The sequence below is a fragment of the Sebastes umbrosus genome, chromosome 13 (genome assembly GCF_015220745.1).
Source record: "Sebastes umbrosus isolate fSebUmb1 chromosome 13, fSebUmb1.pri, whole genome shotgun sequence".
In the NCBI taxonomy this organism is placed as follows: Eukaryota; Metazoa; Chordata; class Actinopteri; order Perciformes; family Sebastidae; genus Sebastes; species Sebastes umbrosus.
Window position 1 is genome coordinate 6,868,219 of NC_051281.1, and position 22,762 is coordinate 6,890,980.

The 22,762-nt window shown below is 39.8% G+C and overlaps 1 protein-coding gene across 1 annotated transcript; it reads right to left on the reverse strand.

Annotated features, from left to right (window-relative positions):
- Window positions 1-1,166: 1,166 nt before the first annotated feature.
- sucla2 (succinate-CoA ligase ADP-forming subunit beta) lies at window positions 1,167-22,557 on the reverse strand. The gene is made up of 11 exons (XM_037789513.1): window positions 22,408-22,557; window positions 18,856-19,039; window positions 17,614-17,713; window positions 16,919-17,081; window positions 14,398-14,526; window positions 11,607-11,745; window positions 9,877-10,038; window positions 8,137-8,279; window positions 7,876-7,996; window positions 5,373-5,461; window positions 1,167-4,056 (listed from the first exon to the last, which is right to left on the reverse strand). Exons 1-11 carry the CDS (start codon window positions 22,489-22,491, stop codon window positions 3,982-3,984), a joined length of 1,389 nt encoding a protein of 462 aa, XP_037645441.1. The 5' UTR covers window positions 22,492-22,557; the 3' UTR covers window positions 1,167-3,981.
- Between the last annotated feature and the right edge of the window lie 205 nt (window positions 22,558-22,762).

The window sequence follows — 22,762 nt, forward strand, 5'->3', positions numbered from 1 at the left end:
TACAGACGTCCTGTGCGACCGTTACACAACAAGAACCTGTAATCAGAGCGAGCTCCATCAGGGTCACTGCAGCACCCGACACAGACGGAAACAAGTTAACATTATAATCAACAGAGCAAAATAGACTCTATACCCACACTGTAGGCCATCCTTATAAAAACACCAGGAAACTAAACCGTTAATAAATTTAAAAAAAAGAGAGATACTGCTTTGAGCAGTTACCAGGCGACCAGCAGAGAATCCAGGAAGTTACTGGTCGCAGCCAAGAAATAATCAGAGACACATATCCGCCGTAAAACAACAAATTTGTGGTCAATTTATCCAAATAATGCCTATTTGCCATATGCAATTATCTCAGCAGCAACTTATTGGTGGTTCTGATGTAGTGTTTCTCTTGTTTGGTTGTTTTTCCATTAAACCCACCATAATTTGTCGCAGCATATATTAGAAATGAAAGTGTATACAAGCAAAGAACAGCTGCATTATCCAAATTATTACAATTGTGAAAGGTACCCTACCAATCCTTCCCCCAACCAACCTGCCCAACCATCCCCATTGTCCCCTTAAGTTCAAATCTTCACAATAATGACTGTGATTTTGTTGTGTTTTCATATGATGTAATTTTTTTCAGAAGACATATTTTGATCTCAGAGCTTCACTTTAACGTTGTACAACAGAGCTGACTCTGTGGACTCCATTATATGTACAAATATCACCACATTTCAATATATATCTATATAAAATTTTTGTTTTAATTTACATATACATTAGTTTTGGCTGCGTCTCACTGTCAATTCGATTGAACACGCCCAAAAAGCAGTTTTTTCCTCCCAAAAGAACTGTTAGTGGACCTTTGAGTTGAGATTATTGCGTCACAGTAGTCAGGTACAGGTGTGTTGAAGTGTAACCACCAGAGCCAAGCTGGTGGTGTCGGCACGAACGTTGCTGTCCCAACTGCAACTTGATTGTACTGCGTCCTCCTGTCCGTGGGAGTTTGGACTCTGGAGTTGATCTTGCCAACAAGTACGAACAACAAGTTCATACAAGTTTTAAACAAGTACGTGAGTATTGAGGTGTGCTGTATTTACTAAATTGTCCACGGACCCAGATAAGTGGCAGAAAATAGATGGATGGATGGATGTCTTCAAGAACAAAGCACAGAAACGTTGGTGTTCTCTCTATTTATTTATTTTTCTTCCTTTGTCTCACTCCTTGCAAGGAGCATAAATATCTTACAGAGAGAGAACATCAGTCTGGTTATTTACAAGATATAATAAATGACGTACAACTCACAATGTCGGCTTGTGTTCGGAGCGCTGCAGGAAGAGGAAGAGGAGGAGGAAGAGGAGGAGGAGGAGGGAAAAGAAACAACTACAGTAATTTTACCGTTCTTGTGAGAGGTCACAGCCCAACCAGATGTCTGACATTACATACAGAAACAAAGAAAGAGTAAATGGCTACCGCAGTGTGGCATGATGGCAGTCTGAACATACAGTGGAAGCCATTGCAGAAGTTCCTGTTCAACCCTGAAGCAATTCTTCAAAGAAAGGGGATTCAGTAGGATAAAATAAATACACAGAAACACAAATCTCCAGTGACTCCAGCTGTCCGCGTTTCTTGTAGCTTTCAACATGCAATGGAAGAGAAAAACCTTAAAAGGTCTAGTGGGACTTCTACAATGGCTGCCTCCAACAGGACGATAAACCTGCCTCTTTAGGCTTGGATTGGAGAACCAGATGAGAACATCAGCCTGCACCTCAGACGTCCAGTCCGCCCTCATTAGCTAACAGAATAAAGCATGCTTCACTTAAGCAAGAAGGGGGTCATGACATTCCTTTTGTGATGACAGTGAGAAGATGCACATGGGCTCATGCTACAGCGGTTTGCAAATTATCACCGGGGAAGAAAGAGCATCCTTTTCCTTATTTAACAGTGCGAGACAAAGTCACACCGTGCTGATTTAACGCTCGCTCGACTCAACTTTTAGTTTTTCCCTTGGGGCTTTTTCTCTGGGAAAGTTGAGCTCCACAACAGGAACACTGAATAATTCATCTGACTCATTTAAACATGTGAGATGTATCACCTCTGTTCAACATGACCACACAAGAAGCTTCGCCACAGCCGAGGCAGAACGGAAACCCCAGGACCGTTCCATCAATACTCGCCACAGATCTCTGCAACGATCAATAAGCCCGAGTCCGCAGGTGTCACAGCTAATATTTTAGAATGACAAATGTGGCCTGTTCAAAGCTGCGGGTAAACAATGTGAGCCATGCTAACGCTGCAGTCCTTATCCATTGGGGACTTCATGCTGGGAGGTTTGGTGCTGTCAGGCTGAACCGCCAACAATCACAACTAAAGCTGGAGTTTGGGAGCATTTTATAAACTCTGGATCCAGTTTTTGCTTCTCTTTAGGTTCAGCTTTGACCATTTTTCAGTAGCTCAATTTATGAATGTCCATCTCTCAAAGATTTAGCAACTGAGCTGAGTGTAACATTTTGTCTTTTGGTCATTTAATTAAAAGTACAACTGAAAAAATGTGCCACGATTGATTCAAGAGAAGGTTGAGTGTTTTGTTACGATTGTCTTTCCTAACCAAAGAACTAAACAAGCAGGAAAGCAACAGTTTTATCATTTCCACTTGACAGTCTTCACTTTATGTGTCCAAAAATAACAAAATACATTTCTCCCAAACCTCCATGCAGATAGTTTGGGATTCATTTGTCTAGGCCGTGAGATTTCTGCCTCAACCTGCTGATATTAGTGTTTGGTAGAAATTAAGTTTCGGCAAAAACTGCTGACGGAGACGTCTGTGGATGTCATTTCTCAACACACTAAAGTCCATTCACCTCCACAGTAACCAGATGGAGGCAGAAATCTCAAAACCTGGACAAATGAATCCCAAACTATCTGCATGGATAGATAACACTAAGAGGTAAATGAGATCACGCTTTTGGGGAACCAAGCTTTTAACAAATTCCTCTACATGCTTTAAAATGAGCCTGAATTCAGTTACATATTTAAATAAATGAATCCAGTGAACGCTTTCACTGTCATCACAGCATAATGGAGGGCTTCTATAGGAGGGGAAGACATAACGTGGAGGCGTCTGCAGGAGAAAACAGCTCATTCTCTGAAGCAATTTCTGTCTGAAAGCTATTATTAAATCAATGCTGCAGTGTTGTTCATTGTACTTGACGGAGACACAGCTCAGTCATTTTGTTTGTGTGTTTTCAGCACTGATTTGTGGGTTTGAGGAAATACTTCAATGTTCTACACAGAGGGAGCAAATCTGTTCTTTATTTTGTTACATTCCTACTTAGAGACAACATGCTTAAAAGGCACTCATGCAAAGCTATGTGTGTTTATGAAAGTAATGGGATTACAATCCTTCTCCTGATGCCTTTCCAGTCATCCTTTTGCACCCACGTGATGTAACAGCACCAATCACCAGCCAGTGTGGCCGCTGTCTCAACTATTCATTTTAACTGAAATGAAACCACTAAATAATGAGAGCGAAAGCAGCTTCCTTCACATGAAAATGCTTCAGCTGGTCTGCTTTTATTTTTCTAAAAAGGGCAAAGGAACATTTCCCAACAAGTGCTGAAGTAAGCAGACCGGTTCATCGTGTGTGAAGGAGATAAAAGTGGAGGTTTGTGCGTATCGACTGAAGTGCAACTTAAGTTAGTGGGTTTGAGGAAACGTGGAGAGGGGAAACGGAGATCCCATTGCAACTAAAAACGAGGCCTTTCTCTCTCTAAGTGAAGCCTGTTGTGGTCTACCTGTCGGACACCTGTACAGAGTCGTGCCATCATGCCACAGAGTAAGAAGGAGAAAACTACGCGTCTCTAATCTCCTCTCAGGTGCGAGAGGCTCGTCTTGCGGTCTGTTTGTCAGGGTGGAGTGGTGGGCGGTTTTGGGTGTGACAGAGGAAGTGCTTGGGGTGAGGAGGTCATGGAGGTCAAAGGTGGAGTTTCTTTCTTAGATGGGCAGCTGGAAGGTGATGTCCACTTGAGCTTCCTTAGCTAGCGAGACGATTTCAGAAAGCTTTACAACCTGTGAGCAGACAGAAAGAGACGTCAAACAAATCTTCTTTTACATGATGAACGCAGGTCGTTCAGCAGGTCCTTGTGTTTCTATTGATTTATGTATGATTTGAAAATATATTAAAAAGTTACCACGCCTCAAAAACATAATTAATTTGAGAAGTAAATTTCAATTCATTATCCGCCTAAGATTAAAAAAAAAAAACATACTTGGCATTTAATCAACCGTCAAGCACGTATATGCCAGTAAAAAACTAAAACTAAATCAGGCTCAATGAGTCACCTAAAAGATGAAACAAACAGAAGCTGTTCATTTTAAAATGCTTGTGAGTATAAAGACGACTGTACTAACACACGTCATCAGTGGAAAAATATAAAATTAGTAAATGCTCAGTTTAACAGCAGATTGGTGACGGTGTGACCTGTGATTTTGGGGGGATATAGCATTTATTAATCTTACATTTTTGTCCAAAGCAACATACAAATGAGGAACCATCCAAGACACTTTACATCAAGGACAATAACACTCAGTTTCACCTTACAATGGAAACCAATGGCTGTCCAGAGCTTTAGGAAAATAACATCCAAAAATCGAAAATCGAGAAATAATTGTGATTCTACTGAAGGAGTGAAAGCGCAGTTTGACCATACAACTTACAAAAAGATATAAACAAAGCAAAAAAAACATAATTCCATGTATTTTAATAGTTTCAGCACTCATGATTGTAGACGTTACTGACGAGAAACAAAAAAAACAAAAAAGAAAAGAGGGCTGAGAATGACATAAATGTTAAATGAATCTTTAACTTTTAACTTTTCTCTCCTTCATCCTCTATTCATCAGTGGGAGGCAGCTTAAGTGCCTCACTACACTACACTACACTACACTACACTACGCTACACCTGTGGGAAATGACTGACACAATGAAGATTTATCAGCTCCACTACACTGATCCTCATCTCACCTGGTGATCAGACCGCAGTTAATAAAACAGAGAAGCACACATACATCACCATCAATCACATGATGTGTCAGAGTTATGTTCATTTTGTCATTTCTACTTTTGCTCAGATCCACCCACACACCTCCTTCTAACCCTTTTCTCACCTGCGTTTTCACTGCTTCCATGTGTTATAAAGCCAAAGTGACATTTCTGTGACAGATTCATCCACACACACCTGGAGGCTTAACAGACAGGTGCATGTTTGTCTCATCTCCCTACCTACAATACATGGTGGTGTGTGCCAAAGTGTGTGTGGTCAAGTTATATCAGGCTTTTGTTTAAAAGGTACAGCGCGATAAAGAGAGTGTATTAATGTGTGTTACCATTTTGGCGGCCTCATCCAGATCGTCACAGGCCAGGATTTTCAGCGGACTGGCAGCAATCAGAGCTTTGGCATCGTCCACTCTCGTTCCTTCAAAAACAAAACAAGATTTTATCAAATTAGAGTTTTCACAGAACTGAGCAAAAATAAACAGCTACTGTACATCATTTCCCAGCACTTTGGTCTGTTCATATTTTCCACCATTAAACAAACTTCACAGTGTGAAGCTGTGTTGCTGTCACGGAGACCATTGTTAATCCATGACGTTCTTTTCGTTTTCGTTATGTTTTTAAGATGCTACCACGGGGGCTTTAGGATGGTGATGACAGAGCTCTTTGAATTTGACTGTGGATAATCATGGAGGATAATTCCTGTTGAGTTTTGGGCAACTTAAACTGTCCTCTTGCAAAACTATCAGGCCACAGTTTCCACTTGTACTAATATCTAAAAATACTGAACTTAAAGTGAGCAATTCTGGGAACTGAAGAAGCCAGTCTAGCCAGGCTGTTCGTGTACAAATTAAGGTGTTTGAAGGTTTATCAAACACCAATGCACCGCAAAGAGGATTAAAATACTCTGAAACAGGGTTTCAGAACTCTGGAAAGCAATTATTTTATATTTTGACGCAACAATCGGGAGGTAAACAGCAGAAATCCAGCGATCATGTTACAAAGTAATCTACAAGGAATGTCTGCTTGCACATATTTGATTGGCCAACATAGTGTCTTGCCAGATGACGTAGTGTTGCGGTCTTGAAAAGTTGAACTTGCTGCAGAGCTAAAGTCAGTTTTAGTCTTGTTCTTCTACACTGTGGTACTGTGGGGTTCAATCGTGTGTCACAACTGCTGTCAGTCATTTATGTATTCAGGAGATTTAAAGGTGGGAAAAGAAGCCACTGCTGTTGCCATCGCTTCATTTTTCTGTGCTTATTATATTGCAGAGATATAACAGAGATTTTAAAACTTGTCCAATTTCCTTCCCTGTTTTTCACACATGGAATAAAACTGTCAGAAAAGACCACTAAAGTTCCACTGAGTACATCTGTTTATGCACAGAGTGTCAGAGTTTCGCTCCAAACTGAGACATCAGGCAGGACGACCTGATGACACGTTTTTAAAATGTGTGAAGAAGCAGCACTTCTACAGCTTAAATTAGAGTATAAATCTGAACATCGTGGCTCAGAACCTCAGCAGTTTGGGTTGACAGCGTGTTTGATTCCAAAATAGAAAACAGGAGCAGAAAAGTGTCACCCTGAGGAAAACGGAGAAATGTCAGCTCTGTTTAGGCTCCAAATACAAGCAAGCACCAGATCTGTGTACTTGTAAATTTCAACGTCTTGCGCTCTTGAATGAATAAAGATGTGAGCTGAGGACTCGGTTCTTTGTCTTTATAAAGTCATCTGAAGGTCATGTACAAACAAAAAGGACTAACAACCTTTCTGATCACCAGCTGCCCTCGACAATACAGAGTATAAATGTACATATGCATATAAATACATGATAATAATTATAAAGCACAGTTCAGTCGGGTTCATCGTTCTCTGCATGTTTCCAGCAGCCAGGCTTTGAAGTAGGAGGCATCAAACAGACACAAGTTCCCCCTCTGAGCTGCCAGCTGCTGCCTGTTAACCCATCTGACTGGAGGTGGCGAGGTCTGTCAGTGTGTGTGTGTGTGTGTGTGTGTGTGTGTGTGTGTGTGTGTGTGTGTGTGTGTGTGTGTGTGTGTGTGTGTGTGTATTTAGTTTATCAGAGTGTAAAGAGGCTAATGGCTGAGGTCAGCTGAGGACTGAAGACTTAATTGAAATAGTTTGTGCTGACTTTTTTTTATCATCACTGCCACAAAAATGATTTCCTACAATATCCACCTGTACTAAGATTGTCCCGATCAAGTTTTTTTGGCCCTGTTGATTAAATGTTTCTGACATATTGAAATAACAGCTGTAGCCCTCTAATTCTTACACAACTTATTTCTCACAAGCTATTTGATCCAAAATACTGAAGGTCCTGATTCAAAACTATTAATTTCATCAGCTTAAATGTTTGATCTGACGTGAATGAAAGTTTAACTGGGTGCTAAAGACGTCTCACTCTGTGATAAAGGAGAGCAGAGCTGCAAAACTAGAAGTCTGATCTGGACAAAACAACACAGTAGAGTTTAATAAATAAAGGTTCTGATTTTGATCAGCATTATTTTAGCCGATATCGGTCCTTAGGATCGGCTCGGGACGTCTCTACCTTGTACCTGAACAGAGTTTCAGCTGCTACAGAGACAGAAATCTGTCTAAAAGTAATCTTGTGAGTTTGTAATTCATGCAAAAATCTGATAATGATAATCTTGTTGCACATGAGTGTTTATTTCAAAGGCAACATGTTACTTTTAAATCAGGAGATTTTGTTAATAGATTTTTCCCATGACTGTGTGGACTGGATGAATCATTAGAGATTTACAGGCTTTCCCAGATGCCTGAAAATCTTACTCTGTATGTGTATGTGCGTGTCATCTACCTTGTAACCGCACTACGATGGGGATCTTGAGGTCCAGCTCGCTTACAGCCATGATGATGCCCTGGGCGATGACATCACACCTCATGATGCCTCCGAAGATGTTGACCAGGATGGCCTGAACCTGAGCGACACCGCCACAACATTAGCATTAGCATTAATCAACATGAAGCTATGCTGTAATAAATAATGTCATGGCGACACAAACATAATGCTAACATTAGAGAAAGCATTAAACAGCCTGGAGGATCAGCAGCATCTTACCTTCCTGTCAGAGGTGATGAGTTTGAAGGCCTCGGTCACCTGATGAGCTGTGGCTCCTCCTCCGACATCCAGGAAGTTGGCTGGAGTGCCACCGTGGAGTTTGATGATGTCCATGGTGGCCATGGCGAGACCGGCTCCATTTACTAGAACGAACAATGCCCATTGGTCATTTCAAAGTAAAATACAAAACTTGAACACAGACTGCAGTATAAGCTAGCAGGAAAGTGAAGTGTGATTTAAAATTAAAAGTTTACTAAGGATGTCTAGATCGAGTAGGTTTGGTTCAGATCACATTTTTATATTTCAATTTGAAATTTAAAAATGCGACTCCTGAAATGTATTAAATTTCAGCGCCGGCTTAAAATGAGAAGCTGCTACCTGAATCTTTTTGTTTGTTTCCATATGTCAATATCTTTATTTTATTGCAGTAAGTTCCAATGAAGGTTAACCATAAAACTGTTTTGGTTATTTATTTTTTTACTACGTCATTTGTCTTAAAACATTTGTGGTTACCGAGGAGATATCTGTCATTGTACACTGCTCTTTGCTAATAAGAAAGAGACAGAACAGTCATTCACATATGGGGTGAAATATAATAATAACTGTGGAGCCCGGCTGTCATGAAGTAGAGCAGCGATGCAACACCAGCAGGCTGAGGTGACAAAACACAGTAGAATACAGTAAAGAACAGATTGGATTTTGATGGGCCAATCCTTTCAAATATGCCCGGCTCAGCTGGTTACCATCATGTTTAGTATATTTGTGTTTGCTCATTTCTATCTTATATTAACATTCATTGACAAAATGCTTCATCATTTAATGGAAAACAATAACACTGGGTCTCATGAAAGAATCACTTGTACCCACAGATTTTTTCCTAAGAGGCACAAAGGAGCAATTTAAGAGAATATGAGCACAAGTCAACGAATAGAACAATAAAAACCTTCAATAAACTTAATGCAAAATGAATATTCTGTTCACCATATCACCGTGGCTTACTGAGAGGTTTCACAACTTTTCTTTTTCTTATTTATTCCCTTATTGGCATATTTTTGAAACATATGCAGTTCATTAGTTGTTGGGAAGTTCTCAAACTCCAGCAGTCAGAGTGTTCATGCAGGTCTCTGTCTATGATCATCCTCCGTTAAAATACCCAACAGTTTAACATCACCTACAACTTCATGTCAAACCCTTCTCTCCTTATAGCTGTCACAGTGCAGTGCCGCTCTGATGACACGTCGCTGGCAGCTGTATCCATATTTTCTAACTGTTTCGAGTCCTCTATTATCACCACCGTCTGCCAACTTCTTTGTTTTAGTCTGCCGATTTCCGACACCAGGACTTGAAATTCTTCTTTTTACTCTTTGGTAACATTTTTGTGACTAAAACATGCCCACAAATGGAGCAGAACAGGCAGTATTATATGCAATTTTACCATTTAAATAAGCACAACTCCTTGTGAACATGTGAAACTCATCAAGTTGGAAATGAGCGAATTTCAATACGTTTCTGCAGTTAAGGATATTTGGTGATTCAGACATGAATCATGTATCAGGTTGAGAAAAATGTTCTTGCATGAGGCAAAATGTTTCAGTTTTCTAAAGCAATGACCTCGCCCAAAAATGTTCTTTCAACAACAGATTTTTTTTCCAAGATTGGTGGACATCTGATTTTGAAATGACCTTCCTTAAAAAGCCTAAGTAACTGTCTTTGCCTTGGTGACATTTGCCGCGCACTGACCCAGACAGCCAATGCTTCCGTCCAGGCCGATGTAGTTGAGGTCGGCCTTGGCGGCCTGCCGGTCCCGAGGGTCCTCCTGGGTCCAGTCCTGCATGTCGAACACCATCTTCTGGCGGTACTCTGCGTTGGAGTCGAAGTTGATCTTGGCGTCCATGCACATCACTGGTGACAAACAAGCACATGAGATTTTGGCATTAGAAGAAGATTAACGTCTGCTGATGTCACACACCACAAAGCATCTGCAGTGGTGTTTTGTGCAGAAGTGAGAGATTTGAGTTTCATTCTTTTAACACCTGAAAGCGCAAACTTAAATGTCATTTAAACGATTAATCAATTAATCACAATAATACTCAACAGATTAATCTACAATGAAAGTAGTCAGTAGTTGTAGCTCCATTATATTTGTTAAGGATCATTTAAGTACATTAACACACATTTAAGAAATCATCATCATATAGGATGAAGAAATCAGGCAGATTTTCAAAAAAGAACCAGAACATTTTGGGCGTTTCTGCAAAAAAAAAAGACAAACGAATAATTGATTATCAAAATTGTTGTTGATTATTTCTCCGTCTATTACTACTTTAAATTAATCGACAACTTGTTTCAGCTCTAGCTGCATGCCAAAACCCTCCTGTTTCTACACAGTCAACTATCAAATAATGTCACATTATTTTCCTTAGTATTATTATTAACTAATGTTAAAAATGACATGATGTCAATGCAGCACTTCTCATCAGGCTTATCCGAGTGCATCTCTCTTGAGTGTTTAACGTGTTCAGCACTCCATGGTCATTAAGCTGTCATTTAGCACAAAGGTCAGTGATCTCCTCTTCATACAAGTGTGTTTAAAGAGCTCTGATTCATGCCTGAGGATCTCATCGCTGTGCGTTTTTCAGAGAGTCATTAACCCTGACTCACTGACTCACACACACACACACACAAAACTGAAATCAATCTCCTGAAAATGTCCGGGACATTTTCGTCGATAAAGATCATTACGTGTCTCTTTGTGCGAGTGTCATTTAAAACAATAAGTAAGTTTGTGCTAAAAATGCGACCGACCCATTGATGTTTAGATGCTAAATGCCTCCTTAACTTATTGATCTTAGCGAGGGGGAATCTAAGCCAAGACTTAACTTAAAGGTTAAGGCTGGAGCTTTTCTTTTCTTTTTTTCTCTTTTCTTCAAATCCCACAAAAAGACCAAAAACAACAATGTGTTAGTCCGTCTCTCAATATTTCCTGTCCAAGCCCATTGGTTCCTGGTGAAGATGTCAATCTTTAAAAACACCTCACAAATATATATAGTTTCTCTTTTAAAAAAGGCTCAGTAATTTCCTAACACAGCTGGTCACTGTAGTTTCTATCAAAACAAACGAAATAGCGCATTTGATGGGGACTATTTTCAGATGCGAATTAATCCGCATTTGGTGCTCTAGTGAGTATTTGGGGCAGCAGGACGGTGTATGTGGGATTGAGACAAGATAAAAATACAATGTGTGTGTTCATGGTAATGAAGGAACAGGTCACCCAGTGCAACAGTGAGGCTCACTGATGGGTTCTTAGTAGTTTTCGGAGCTCAATGGCACAGAGGAAGAAGATATATCAGACTGTGATACACACACACAATACTTGTTAGTAGATACATTCACTGTGTGAGCGTGAGTTTGAGAGAGTGTGTGTGTGTGTGTGTGTGTGTGTGTGTGTGTGTTTGTGTGTGTGCGTGTACCGATGCCAGATGCGTCCTCCACCATGGGGTTGATCTCGATCATGGATGCGTCGTACTTGATGAACAGATTGTACAGTTTGATCATGTTCTCCGCCGCCTCGTTCACCAGCGCCGTCGGGAAGCCCATCTTCTGAGCCACCTGCAGCAACACAAAACATTTTATTATTAATACTGAGCATCACACGTTCAGAAGATGCAGCGGGTTAGCTTAGAAAAGGTAACACAATCCACCTCTAAAGCTCACTGATTAACATGCTGTATTCATATTTACACAAACTGAAGAGTAAACACTATTCCTTTAAAATGGCATCACATCAAACAAAAAATGATACAGTACAGCAGACGGCTTGTGTGTGCATGATTTCTCAGAACATTTCCATGTAATTCAGCATGACACACAGTACCAGTATTTTATATCCAAGCTTTGAATACTGAACAAAATTATACACTTAATTTTCAGGTTAATGTTTGAGAGAAGAGAGAAGAGGTTAAGTGATGTGAAGGAAGTGAAAACTCAGGCGCTTTAATATATTCGAGGACTAGAAAATGACATGACATTATCATTACTAGTATTATTCTTGTTAATATAATTTTGTCTTGTAATAATTCTTGTTCTTTCTCTTTCACTTCTTCTTGATCTTCTTATAAAGTAAAGCACATAGTGTTTTCCTCAGAGTATGAAATGTGCCATATAAATAAAGCTTACCTTGATTAAATTAATTCCCAATACTCCCTTCATCGCTGTAAACACAGAAAAACCTGCAGATTTTTTTTTTTTTATGAATGTTGTGCAGTTTTACAAACGTGGTCTCAGTGGACAAAAATAAATAAAAGGAGTGAAGGAACATCAATGGACCTCCATGTACTTGGAGAGCCCTGCAATCAGCACCTCTCCGCTCTGTCAAATATATTGAGTCTCTGCTCTCACTATGACAACCAACATATTCAATATCCAGAGCCCAAAGCACAGAGAGATCAGACGCTAAATTATACTCAAACTCAGAGGAGGCAGAGAGAGATGAGAAAGAAAATGGACTAAGACAAGTAGGGTTAAGAGAGCGTGGCGAAACAAGTATATTCACATCCAAATTCCGAGATAATAAACCAAAAATGTGTAGTAAACCCTCAAATGAGCTTCTGAAAGTCGCTTGAAAGAAAAGACAAACGTGTCTGTCCACATTAAAAACTGAGCAAATCAGAAAACGTCAAATTCCCTCTCAGCTTTAATTTCATAGTCGTATGTTCTGTTTGTGTGTATTCTTACATGACTTGTTATGATTGTTGTGACTCTCTGGTTCAAGGAAATAATGTCCAGACAGAGATATAAAACTACACGACTGTAAAAACAATGTTTGTTAACCAGTAAAAGGTCAGGACACGCTGCACAGCAGGAAGTGATCCTAGACCATGCTCTGAAACTGAGGTCACTGGTAACTCTGGTCACTTGTTAACAAATAAAAAAATATATTTTGGAGATTTTAGAAAGAATGGGGAACTTTGGAAATTACCTTAAATTGTAATCACTGATTTTTTTTTTGGCCACTTGGGGGCAGCGCAAACAAGTAGGCACCACAACTCTGATATATTACTGCTTTTTAAAAAGATGTTAGCAAACATTTTCCACATCCAGCAACATCATCATTCATTTGGCGTTGTGTTTGTGTCCACCTGATGACAGTAAGCCCAATATTCACTCTTTTTTAGCTCTGTTTTTGGTCTCCACCAACTCCTGAGGGAAATATCTGTCTCTTTAGCTGCTAAATGCTCCACTATGTTCACCAGCTAGTCTCTGTCTGCCGTTTGCTGCTGAGCAGGTAGAGTACAGTGGCTTTTTACAGCTTTTTCTCTGAAGTCGACACTATGAGAGTAGTGAGATTGAACCACAACAGTAAATGTGCCATAAAACCAGAACTATGAGCTAAAAGAGGCTAAAATGCTCCTCAAAGCCAGGTGACAATTCTCTGTGTGTTCATCACTACAAGTAACCTCTTTCACATTCCAGAGTCAGTTCACACTTTCATGAAAATATTGGTTAGGGCAGCTTTAAAGACGTCATCTGTCAATATCATGTTTGCTGCGTCTCACTTGTACGTCAGCTCTTGTTAATTCAGACAGCAGTAGGTACCAAACTGAAGTTTGTCCAAAGGGCATTATTTGTTCTGTGAAAAAAAGTCTGAAATGTTCAGACAAACTGTCATCTTTGTAAATAAAACATAACAATAATCATTTCCGGCATATCATCCTTCACAGTCAAGGGTATATTTATGACTATAGCGGATGATTTTAAACATTTGAGTGTTGTTAATAACCATCAGACTGGAAAATCAAAAAGAAACGATGATTGTTTTCAAAGCAGCTGCCACATTCAGGTTGTTTACTATGAAGACGTGGAGATTGATTATAACTTTGTTAGTGTCTGAAAATAACATCTGTGAATGATAGGGCATCAAAACAAAATCATAAATCTTGAATTATCGCAAATATTTTTCTTTAGTTTCTAAAAGAAAGCAACAGGTGGGAGGAATGAGGTCTGCTGTGAAGAATGGAAAGATTTTCTCTGACCTGAGATTTGATTTGTGAGAAAGAGATTGGACCTGTATCTTAAGAAAACAGTTTCTTTCTGAGAAATAACATACAGCCTCTAGTGATTTAGACATTGTCTCCCACAATGCAGCATGAACACAAACAGCATCCCTTCCTTCTCGTTTTCGATTTCTCCTGCAGCCCAAACCACACAGCTGGAACGTCTCCAGTGTGTTTTGTGACTTGCTCCATCTACTATTGATTGTACCTTGACAGCCTGCTCCATCTTGATGCCCTCCACAATGTCGATGGGCTCCTTCACAATAGCGTCTGGACTTTCGGCTGCAACATCTTCAATATTCACGCCACCTTGCGAGCTGCCAATCAACACGGGGCCCTGCGGGACACAAGAGGGAGAGATGAGGAGTTTAATATTCTGAGTTCCTGCACTATTTCAAATAGAAAATCCATCTTATTTTGATTTCTTGGTTTGAGTTTCAGATTTTGCAAAAGGTGTAGTGTTGCATTAACCTGAATTTATTTTTAGGGCTGTAATTAACAATGAATGATTGAATGATTATCAATGAATTGTTTTGTCTATAAAATGACAGAAAAAAACAAAAACATTGATCTCAGTTTCTTAAAACTCAAGATGATGTCTTCAAATGCCTTGCTGTATCTGACTAACAGTTGTATTTAATTTACTATCATATTAAACAAAGAATAGCAGAAAATCCTTATATTTAAGAAGGTGGAACAAGACATTTTTGGGTATTTTTGTTTGAAAAGTGACTCAAACAATTATCTAAATAGTTGCCAATTGACTTCTGTCAACTGACTAATTGATTAATCAACTAATTGCTTCATCTCTACTTTTTTATTATATATTATATAAGATTTTCCAGACCTGTGTAAGACAGAGGAAAAGCAACACTGGCTAAAATTGTAAATAGTTTTTTCACTTCAGTTGCTAAAAGTTCACCGTTAATAACATGTGACGTCAGTTCTTGTCATTTTCTGATAATTCTCTGTAGGTTGAAATACCCCTAATCACCAACATTAATGTCTGCCAACTGTTTACATTCTATTTTCATAGATCTACCTGCACAAATGTATATTTCTATTCTGGTCCTTTAACCTCACATTACTTCTGCATGTTGAGGCTTACTTATAAAAGCAGCATGTCTCTCTGAAATGTGGATAAAAGTGAACTAAATGTTGTGGTGAAGCTTGACTGAATGGTGAACATAGCTGGATCTTAAAATCAATGGTTAGCACAAGTCTACATGTCTACGGATCTTAAGAGGAGGCACTTTAGATCAAAACACTCCATTTCATGAAAGGTTTTCTTCCACAGACTCCCACCTGAGAAAAGTTTCTTTTGTCTTTTTCTCTGCTGTAGGAGTGAAGATTAAGAGCAAAAAGACAGATCTCTGATGAGTGTCATCATTATCTATGGCATGTATAATGTATGATAATGATCTCATTATGTATGTTAATAATATCTCTGTCTTAACTTCTCCAAAATGAAGAACAGGGAAACTAAACCAGGTCCTTTTTTTGCCAAAAAAGACCTAGGGCCACATTTAGTATCTTATCCTACCATTAAGACTCTTCCTAAACTGTAATAATGATATTTTTCCAGGTAATCACCAGTTAATCAAGCAATGTTTCTGAACTACCTCCAACTTCTCAAAGACGCGGTACAACTGTAGCACTAAAATGTTAAGACTTACAAGCCCCTTATATTTAAGAATTGCTCCTAATGAGTTACTTTTAGCCTTAAGATGTTCTGTGAATATGGCCCCTAATTTAAATCTTTTGGAGGTGGGCTGACTGAGGCTGCAGGGAAATCCAGTATCTGGTAACGAAGAAGCTCAGCTTGTGAATTATGTCTAGTGGGAGGATTTTTACTTGTTTAAAAAGGTCATAGCTACATTTTTTGTCTCTAAAAAAAGAAGATGCAGGTTTCTATAAAGTCTACTCGTGAAATCGCCTTTAAAGCCTTTCCCATCACATCAACGATGCCCATTCTGTATTCAGCTAAATAAGGACACTTTGGCGGGATTCACTGGATGTTAAAGGGATCAAACCTCTGACCGTGACAGTCTGTCTCTAAAAAAAAACAGCTCATTTAACAGATATAAGCAGTGACCTGAGATACCATTGTAGTCTGCTGGAATAGTCAAATCATCATTATCTTTAGCACTGTGCTGCCATCTAGTGGTGTAATTCAGCACAACCAGCACAAAATATGTAAAGATGACTTTTTTTTAAATCACTCTTATTTTGGTCTATATTATTTTTCTGCCTTCTGTATATTTGTGTCCATTAAGAGAGCCGTTTGAGCAAGAAACAAAATTCAAACAAGGCCTTCAGCTAAAGCAACAATTACCACCTTCATAAAGCTACTGATCTACGCAGGAAATACAACACATCAAGCTGGACTTATATATTTTTATATAACGGGAGTCTTCGGTTCTGATTTATTGTGTTTACATTATTTAATTTACTCTACAAATGCTTATATATAGGTGGAGTTACATCCAGGTAACTTTTAACATTATTCTGCCATGTCTCATTACTGAATATGAGACTACCACATGGTTGTTTGCTGTTTTTACATTCATTCATTTATAAGAACAGCCATCGCAGTGAGCAGAAGGTTTGCCGTGTTGCTTTGAGTCTTTCTTCAACTTCTTTACCGTTTGTCTTCACTCTCAACAAATCCACATTTAAGCCTATCAGTATCTAAATGTGTGTGTCTGTTCGTGAGTGCGTTCCCTCACCTGGAAGGACCTCTCCATGGTGATGGCGAAGTAGTACTCTCTGCGTGGGTACCTGCGCTCGCAGATGAACACCTGGTTGCAGATACGACCCGCCTCTCCGGTCTGTATGGTGTACAGCTTTCGCCCAATCATCTGGGATGTAATGTCACGGGCCTCCTCTGGCCTGGAGAGGAAGAGGAGGAAGAAGATGATTGTCAGAGATAATAAAACAAAAACAGTTTAACTAGAGGACTGCGGTTTCTGACTCAATACAGCCGTCTGTTTTTGTTCCTTACATGCAGCCTGAAGATAATTTTCATCCCCTCCTCCATGTTTTTGCAGCTTCTCTGCAGCTTGTTCCTGCCACACTGGTGACATTTGGCGAGTAGGTGGCATTTTACAATTTCAGTGGGGCCAATTAAAACTAATGCAACCCTCTACAAACGCCTGCAGCCCCTCAGTGACTCAAAAGTAAAGTCATGACTTTATTTCTGTGGTGCAAGGTGTATCCTGAGAAGCAGATGTTTCAAATTTCTCTACGGGGAAGCTCAGGAAAAATGTGGATTTTGTGGATAAATGTTTCATTAGAAGCAAAAGCCTCAAGTTCCTCATGTTTCCTCTTGTTTTCCCCACAAAAAGGTTTTGTTTTTGGAGTTTTTCCTAATTGAACTGATCTAAAGATAGAGGGTGCCGTATGATGAAGCTGGATTACTTACGAGTAGACAATCCTTACTCCTCCCTTCAGTCCGCCCTCGAATGTCCCCTTTCCTCTGCCACCAGCCAGCACCTGAGCTTTCACCACCAGGTCCTTTGAACCTGACACACACACACACACAGAGACATCAGTCAATCAATCAAACACTGTCATTATTAACTGTGATAGTGACAAGACAAGGGACTCTGACAGATGATTGATGAAGACTTCTGCACCCCAAACCTCCATCTAACATCACGAGCTACACACTGCTGAAACAACAGGTCAAACAAGCGACAGACTGACAGAAAATAAACTGACAGTGTGAGAATATATTAATACTAACAATTAACATCAAATGTTTTGTGCTCACCTGTTTAAATGTTAGGACTTTTCCCTGTTTTCTATTATTGTAAACTGAATGTTTTTGGGGTTCGGACTGTTGGTCAGAAAAAAAAACAATCTGAAGATGTCACCTTGGGCTTTGGGAAACTATGATAGATTTATTACTAGTAAGGAGTAGTTCAATAATCTTTTCATTAACGCAAAGACAAATCTTTAAAAGGAGCTTTTCTCATCCCCATAACCAAATTCTAAATACTGTAACAAAATAATCTTTTTATTTGTATGAGTTGTATCCAGTTCCATTTAACCAGCCATATTAAGTCATCATGATAGTTAGAGAGTGAACCAGAACAGTGAACTTGTGGGCCGGACAGATAAAGAATGAGCTCAAGCTCACTATAAAGCTCTGTAAAGCCGAGGGGCATTATTGGTGCAGCCTCTTACTATCCTGCAATTATGTAAGCCGGGTGTCAACTGATATCACTGAAGAAGGAGTTGGCTATGTTTAGACTGAGTGTGTGTCCGTCCCCATACTCCACAGCTATTTAAAACCCCCCTCACACAAAGGTCATGACATGTCAGAAAAGGCCCACTCTGGGTTTGACAATAAGAACTAGAGCTGGGTGTCGAACCGCAATACTCTGGTGGACGCTACTGAAACGTGTTCGTAAAAGCCAGTCAAGTACCTTGAGTTAGCATCAAATGTCTGGTTACCTTGTTTAATTATTCTTTGATCAGATAGTTACTGATTTGAAACTAAATTGTGGCTGCTTGTGAAACTACCACCTAAATATATGATGCTTTTACTTCAGCAAAGAAGACACATTCAACCTTTTCTCTGATCATCTGTAGAGATGAATATGTTTGATATCATTATTATCTGATTATTGTCTGTTCCTCCGGGCTCAGTGCAGCTTACCGATCTGCTTGGCCACAGAGTAGGCTTCATCCGAGGAGCTGGCCACCAAGCCGTCCGGCACAGCGATGCCGGCCTCCTTCAGCAGCCCGATGCTCATGTACTCGTGTAGGGAGAGGTTCCTCTGCTGCTGCTGTTGCAGCTGGGGCACATGGCCTCCGAACAGACCCGAAGAACCACCGAGAATCTGGAACAACAGAAGGAAAATGTTTTGTCACTAGTACTTTTTTTTAACCAATGAGTAATTAATCTCCTGAAGTTAAACTGGCAGACTGACTCGACCTGTTGGTACAGTTCATGTCTAAAAAAACAAATCCTGTTTGACTTGGCTATCCTTGTTCATCTCTTCATTGCTTATTTTCTCTTTATTATGCACAAAATATTTGAATTATAATCCTGAAGATTTCGGTTTTCGGTTGATTTGGTGACATCTGTTACCTTGGTAACAGTAAGTGAAAATGAAGCTGAATGTTGTGAACACGGGACACAAACAGAGGTCTCCTGGATGAAAGCCTTGTGTTTGTTGGACCTCCCGCCCGCCCTGTGTGTCTTTTCGCTTTTTAAACTACGTCACCACACTCCCGGCACACTTTCCCCTGAACGTTCATTATTGCTGCGGATGGGTTTACATTGTAGTTAATGGAAAGCCTTGTGTGTCTCATACAGCTGCTAAAGGGTGCCTTCTGCGGCGGTATCACACGCTGACAGCTGTGACAAAAATTGTCGGTATTTGACGGCCTGGGAATGAGAACAGGCTGGCTGAGCAGCTACTTTGTCAGAAATACAACAAGAAGTTTAACTGGTGTATTTGGTTAGATTACACATATTTATAAAAAAAACAAAAAAAAAAAAAAAAAAAAAAACATCTACAGCAAAAACAAAAGCATCCTGTGTTACTTTCTTATAACAGAGGAGAAGTGTTTGCAGTCAGCAAGGAAACACAAGCAACAGTGGAAACTTGATTAAGGATATGAAACCAAGACCATGTGTTTAAGTGTTTCTCAACTCAAACTGAGTCAGCTGAAGAAAAATACCAAAATCTGGGAAAACTACAGAAGTCAGTAATGCTGGTCTGAAGTGACGGTGGTGGTGATGGTGTATATATACTGTCTGCTGCATCAGTGTTTACACAACAGACTGCTGATCTGCTACAACAACTTACACTCTGATCAAAACAGGGCAAAAATAGACAGAAAAGGGGCAGCCAGTACTCCAACATGGTGTCAGATTAAAAATAGACACTTTTGGCTCCCATTTTAGCACACAGCTGTTTGAACTTGTTTTACTGTAGCTACTCAGTCATCTTGTCAAGACTAAATTGGAGAAGGCAGATTGGGGAATTAGGGGGTTCCATTTCCTGTTTTGTCTCTTAGCTTCCGGTTGCTTTCAGCAATTAAAGTAAAGACAGTTCGCAAAGCCTGCTGTAAACTGGAAAACACAATGTTATTAAAAAATTATTAGGGCTGTCCTGAATATCATTTTTTGGGCTTCGGTGAGAAATATTTAAAAGGTTTTCAAAGCTTTGCGGCGCAGCAGGCTGACGACATCTTCTTCTGTCTGTCTGTCTTCATCTTCAGTTCCACTGCCGCACTATACTGTACACACACGCACCTCTACACACAACAAACAGCGATATCCGTCTGAGAATAACTAATAAGAATTAATGTTGAATATGCATAATGAATAATGTTGAGGGATTATTCCTTATTTCATGGGTTATTTGGGGATTTATACATTATTCTTACATACTTATAGATCTAAGAAAATTTAATTTAAAAATCAAAACATTTGAATACTGATTTGGAGGTTGATTATCATGGCACTAATCGAGGCTTCGAAACCTTTGGGTTAGCCCTAAAAATTACACATTTAGTTAATACATAGCTGACAAAAAAATTGAAAGTCAATAGTCATGTGGGTGTGATGACCAAACAGTATTCATATTGAACGATCAGATAATCTCAGAATTATGTGTCACAGTAAAGCAGCCTTAAACACCAGAAAACACACTAATTTAAGATATAATACCTTGTAATAATAATAATAATCAAAATCCAGATATCTAGTTGTATATGCAGTACAGTGCATTCAGAAAGTATACACCTGCAGCCTTATGCTAAATTCAATCTGTACTCAATACCCCATCAATATGTACTCAATACCCCATCAATCTGTACTCAATACCCCATCAATATGTACTCAATACCCCATCAATATGTACTCAATATCCCATCAATATGTACTCAATACCCCATCAATATGTACTCAATACCCCATCAATATGTACTCAATACCCCATCAATCTGTACTCAATACCCCATCAATATGTACTCAATACCCCATCAATATGTACTCAATACCCCATCAATATGTACTCAATACCCCATCAATCTGTACTCAATACCCCATCAATATGTACTCAATACCCCATCAATATGTACTCAATACCCCATCAATCTGTACTCAATACCCCATCATATTTTCAGGTGGAATTCCATTAATTCATTCTCACTGTGCAATATCATTTTCCACTTGTGCAATTTTGTTAATAGTCTGTTTATTGTCAATACTGTATATACTGCTCCTATTTTTATACTTCCTTCTATTTAAATGGTTCATATTTTGTTACACTTTGTTTTTTACACTATCCCCTTTGCTGCTGTACATTGCAAATCTCCCCACTGCGGGACTAATAAAAGGAATATCTTATCTCCTATCTTATCTTATCATGACATAGTAAAAACAGGATTTTAGACATTTTTGAAAATGTCACTAGCTCAGGTCCCTCCCATTTCTCTTGATCATCTTGGAGGTGTTTTTCTACACCTTGACCGAGTCCATCAGAGGTCAATCAATTCAACTGACTGGACATGATTGGGAAAGGAACACACCTGTCTATAAAAAGATCTCACAGTTGACAAAAACAAGCTATGGGGTGGAAACACATTTAGGCGTTTCCACACACTGTGACTTGCTTGTACTTGTAAAAAAAAAACATGACGCCTCTGAATACCATCACTGCCTGCAGGAGCACACACACATTGTTGATCGTGGTGGTGCTCCTGCTGTGTGTGTTGATAGCCTTTCTCCGCAGTGACAGCCCTTGTTCGTGCTCACTGAGGCATTGTCCAGCTAACTGTCCCACAAGAAGACGCAGCAGGACACAAATCAGATGCGATGCGATGGCGCAGAGCTCAGAAGCTTCTCCTCCTCTCTGGAGGTCACCGGCTACAACTCCCTGTGTCCACTGCGCACATTCAACCTCCATAAACACGGTTCAAAGCACCACAGATGTGACAGAATAAGCAGAGGATGATAAAGAAGATATAACGTGTGTTAGCTGGTGTTTCTGCTGCTGGGTCTCTTCCCTGTGACGCGTTAGCCGCGAGCTCCGCGCTAGCTTAGCAACGGTAACCCAGTGGAGCTGTTGCTAATGTCAGATTTGACCCTGTCAGTTTATGGATGAATTGTAGTGTTAAATGACTGTGTAGCGCTGTCACAGATACCTGCTACGGAAGACGGAGATCTTGGCTTTCCGTACGGACACACACTCACCTTGGAAGCGGAGCTGATGGTGTTTCTGGCCCCTGAATGTCTCAGGCTAGCCGTCAGACGGCTGCAGATCAGGGACGTCGCCATGTCTCCCTCTTCAGCGGAGTGATGACGCGCATGCGCAGTGAACTGCAAAGTCCAGAGTGCCGCCTTCAATGGCTTTCGGAAATTATACAATCATTTCAAAATGAACATGAAAACTATTCAGGTTACTTGAAATGTGTTCATAGTAACACGAAGAGGAAACACAATTGCTACCAGATACTTGTTGTCAAAATAAAACACAACATATACTATAAAAACATGAACCAAAACACAATGCAGATTCATGACAATCGTCGACTTTGAGAGTTTACAA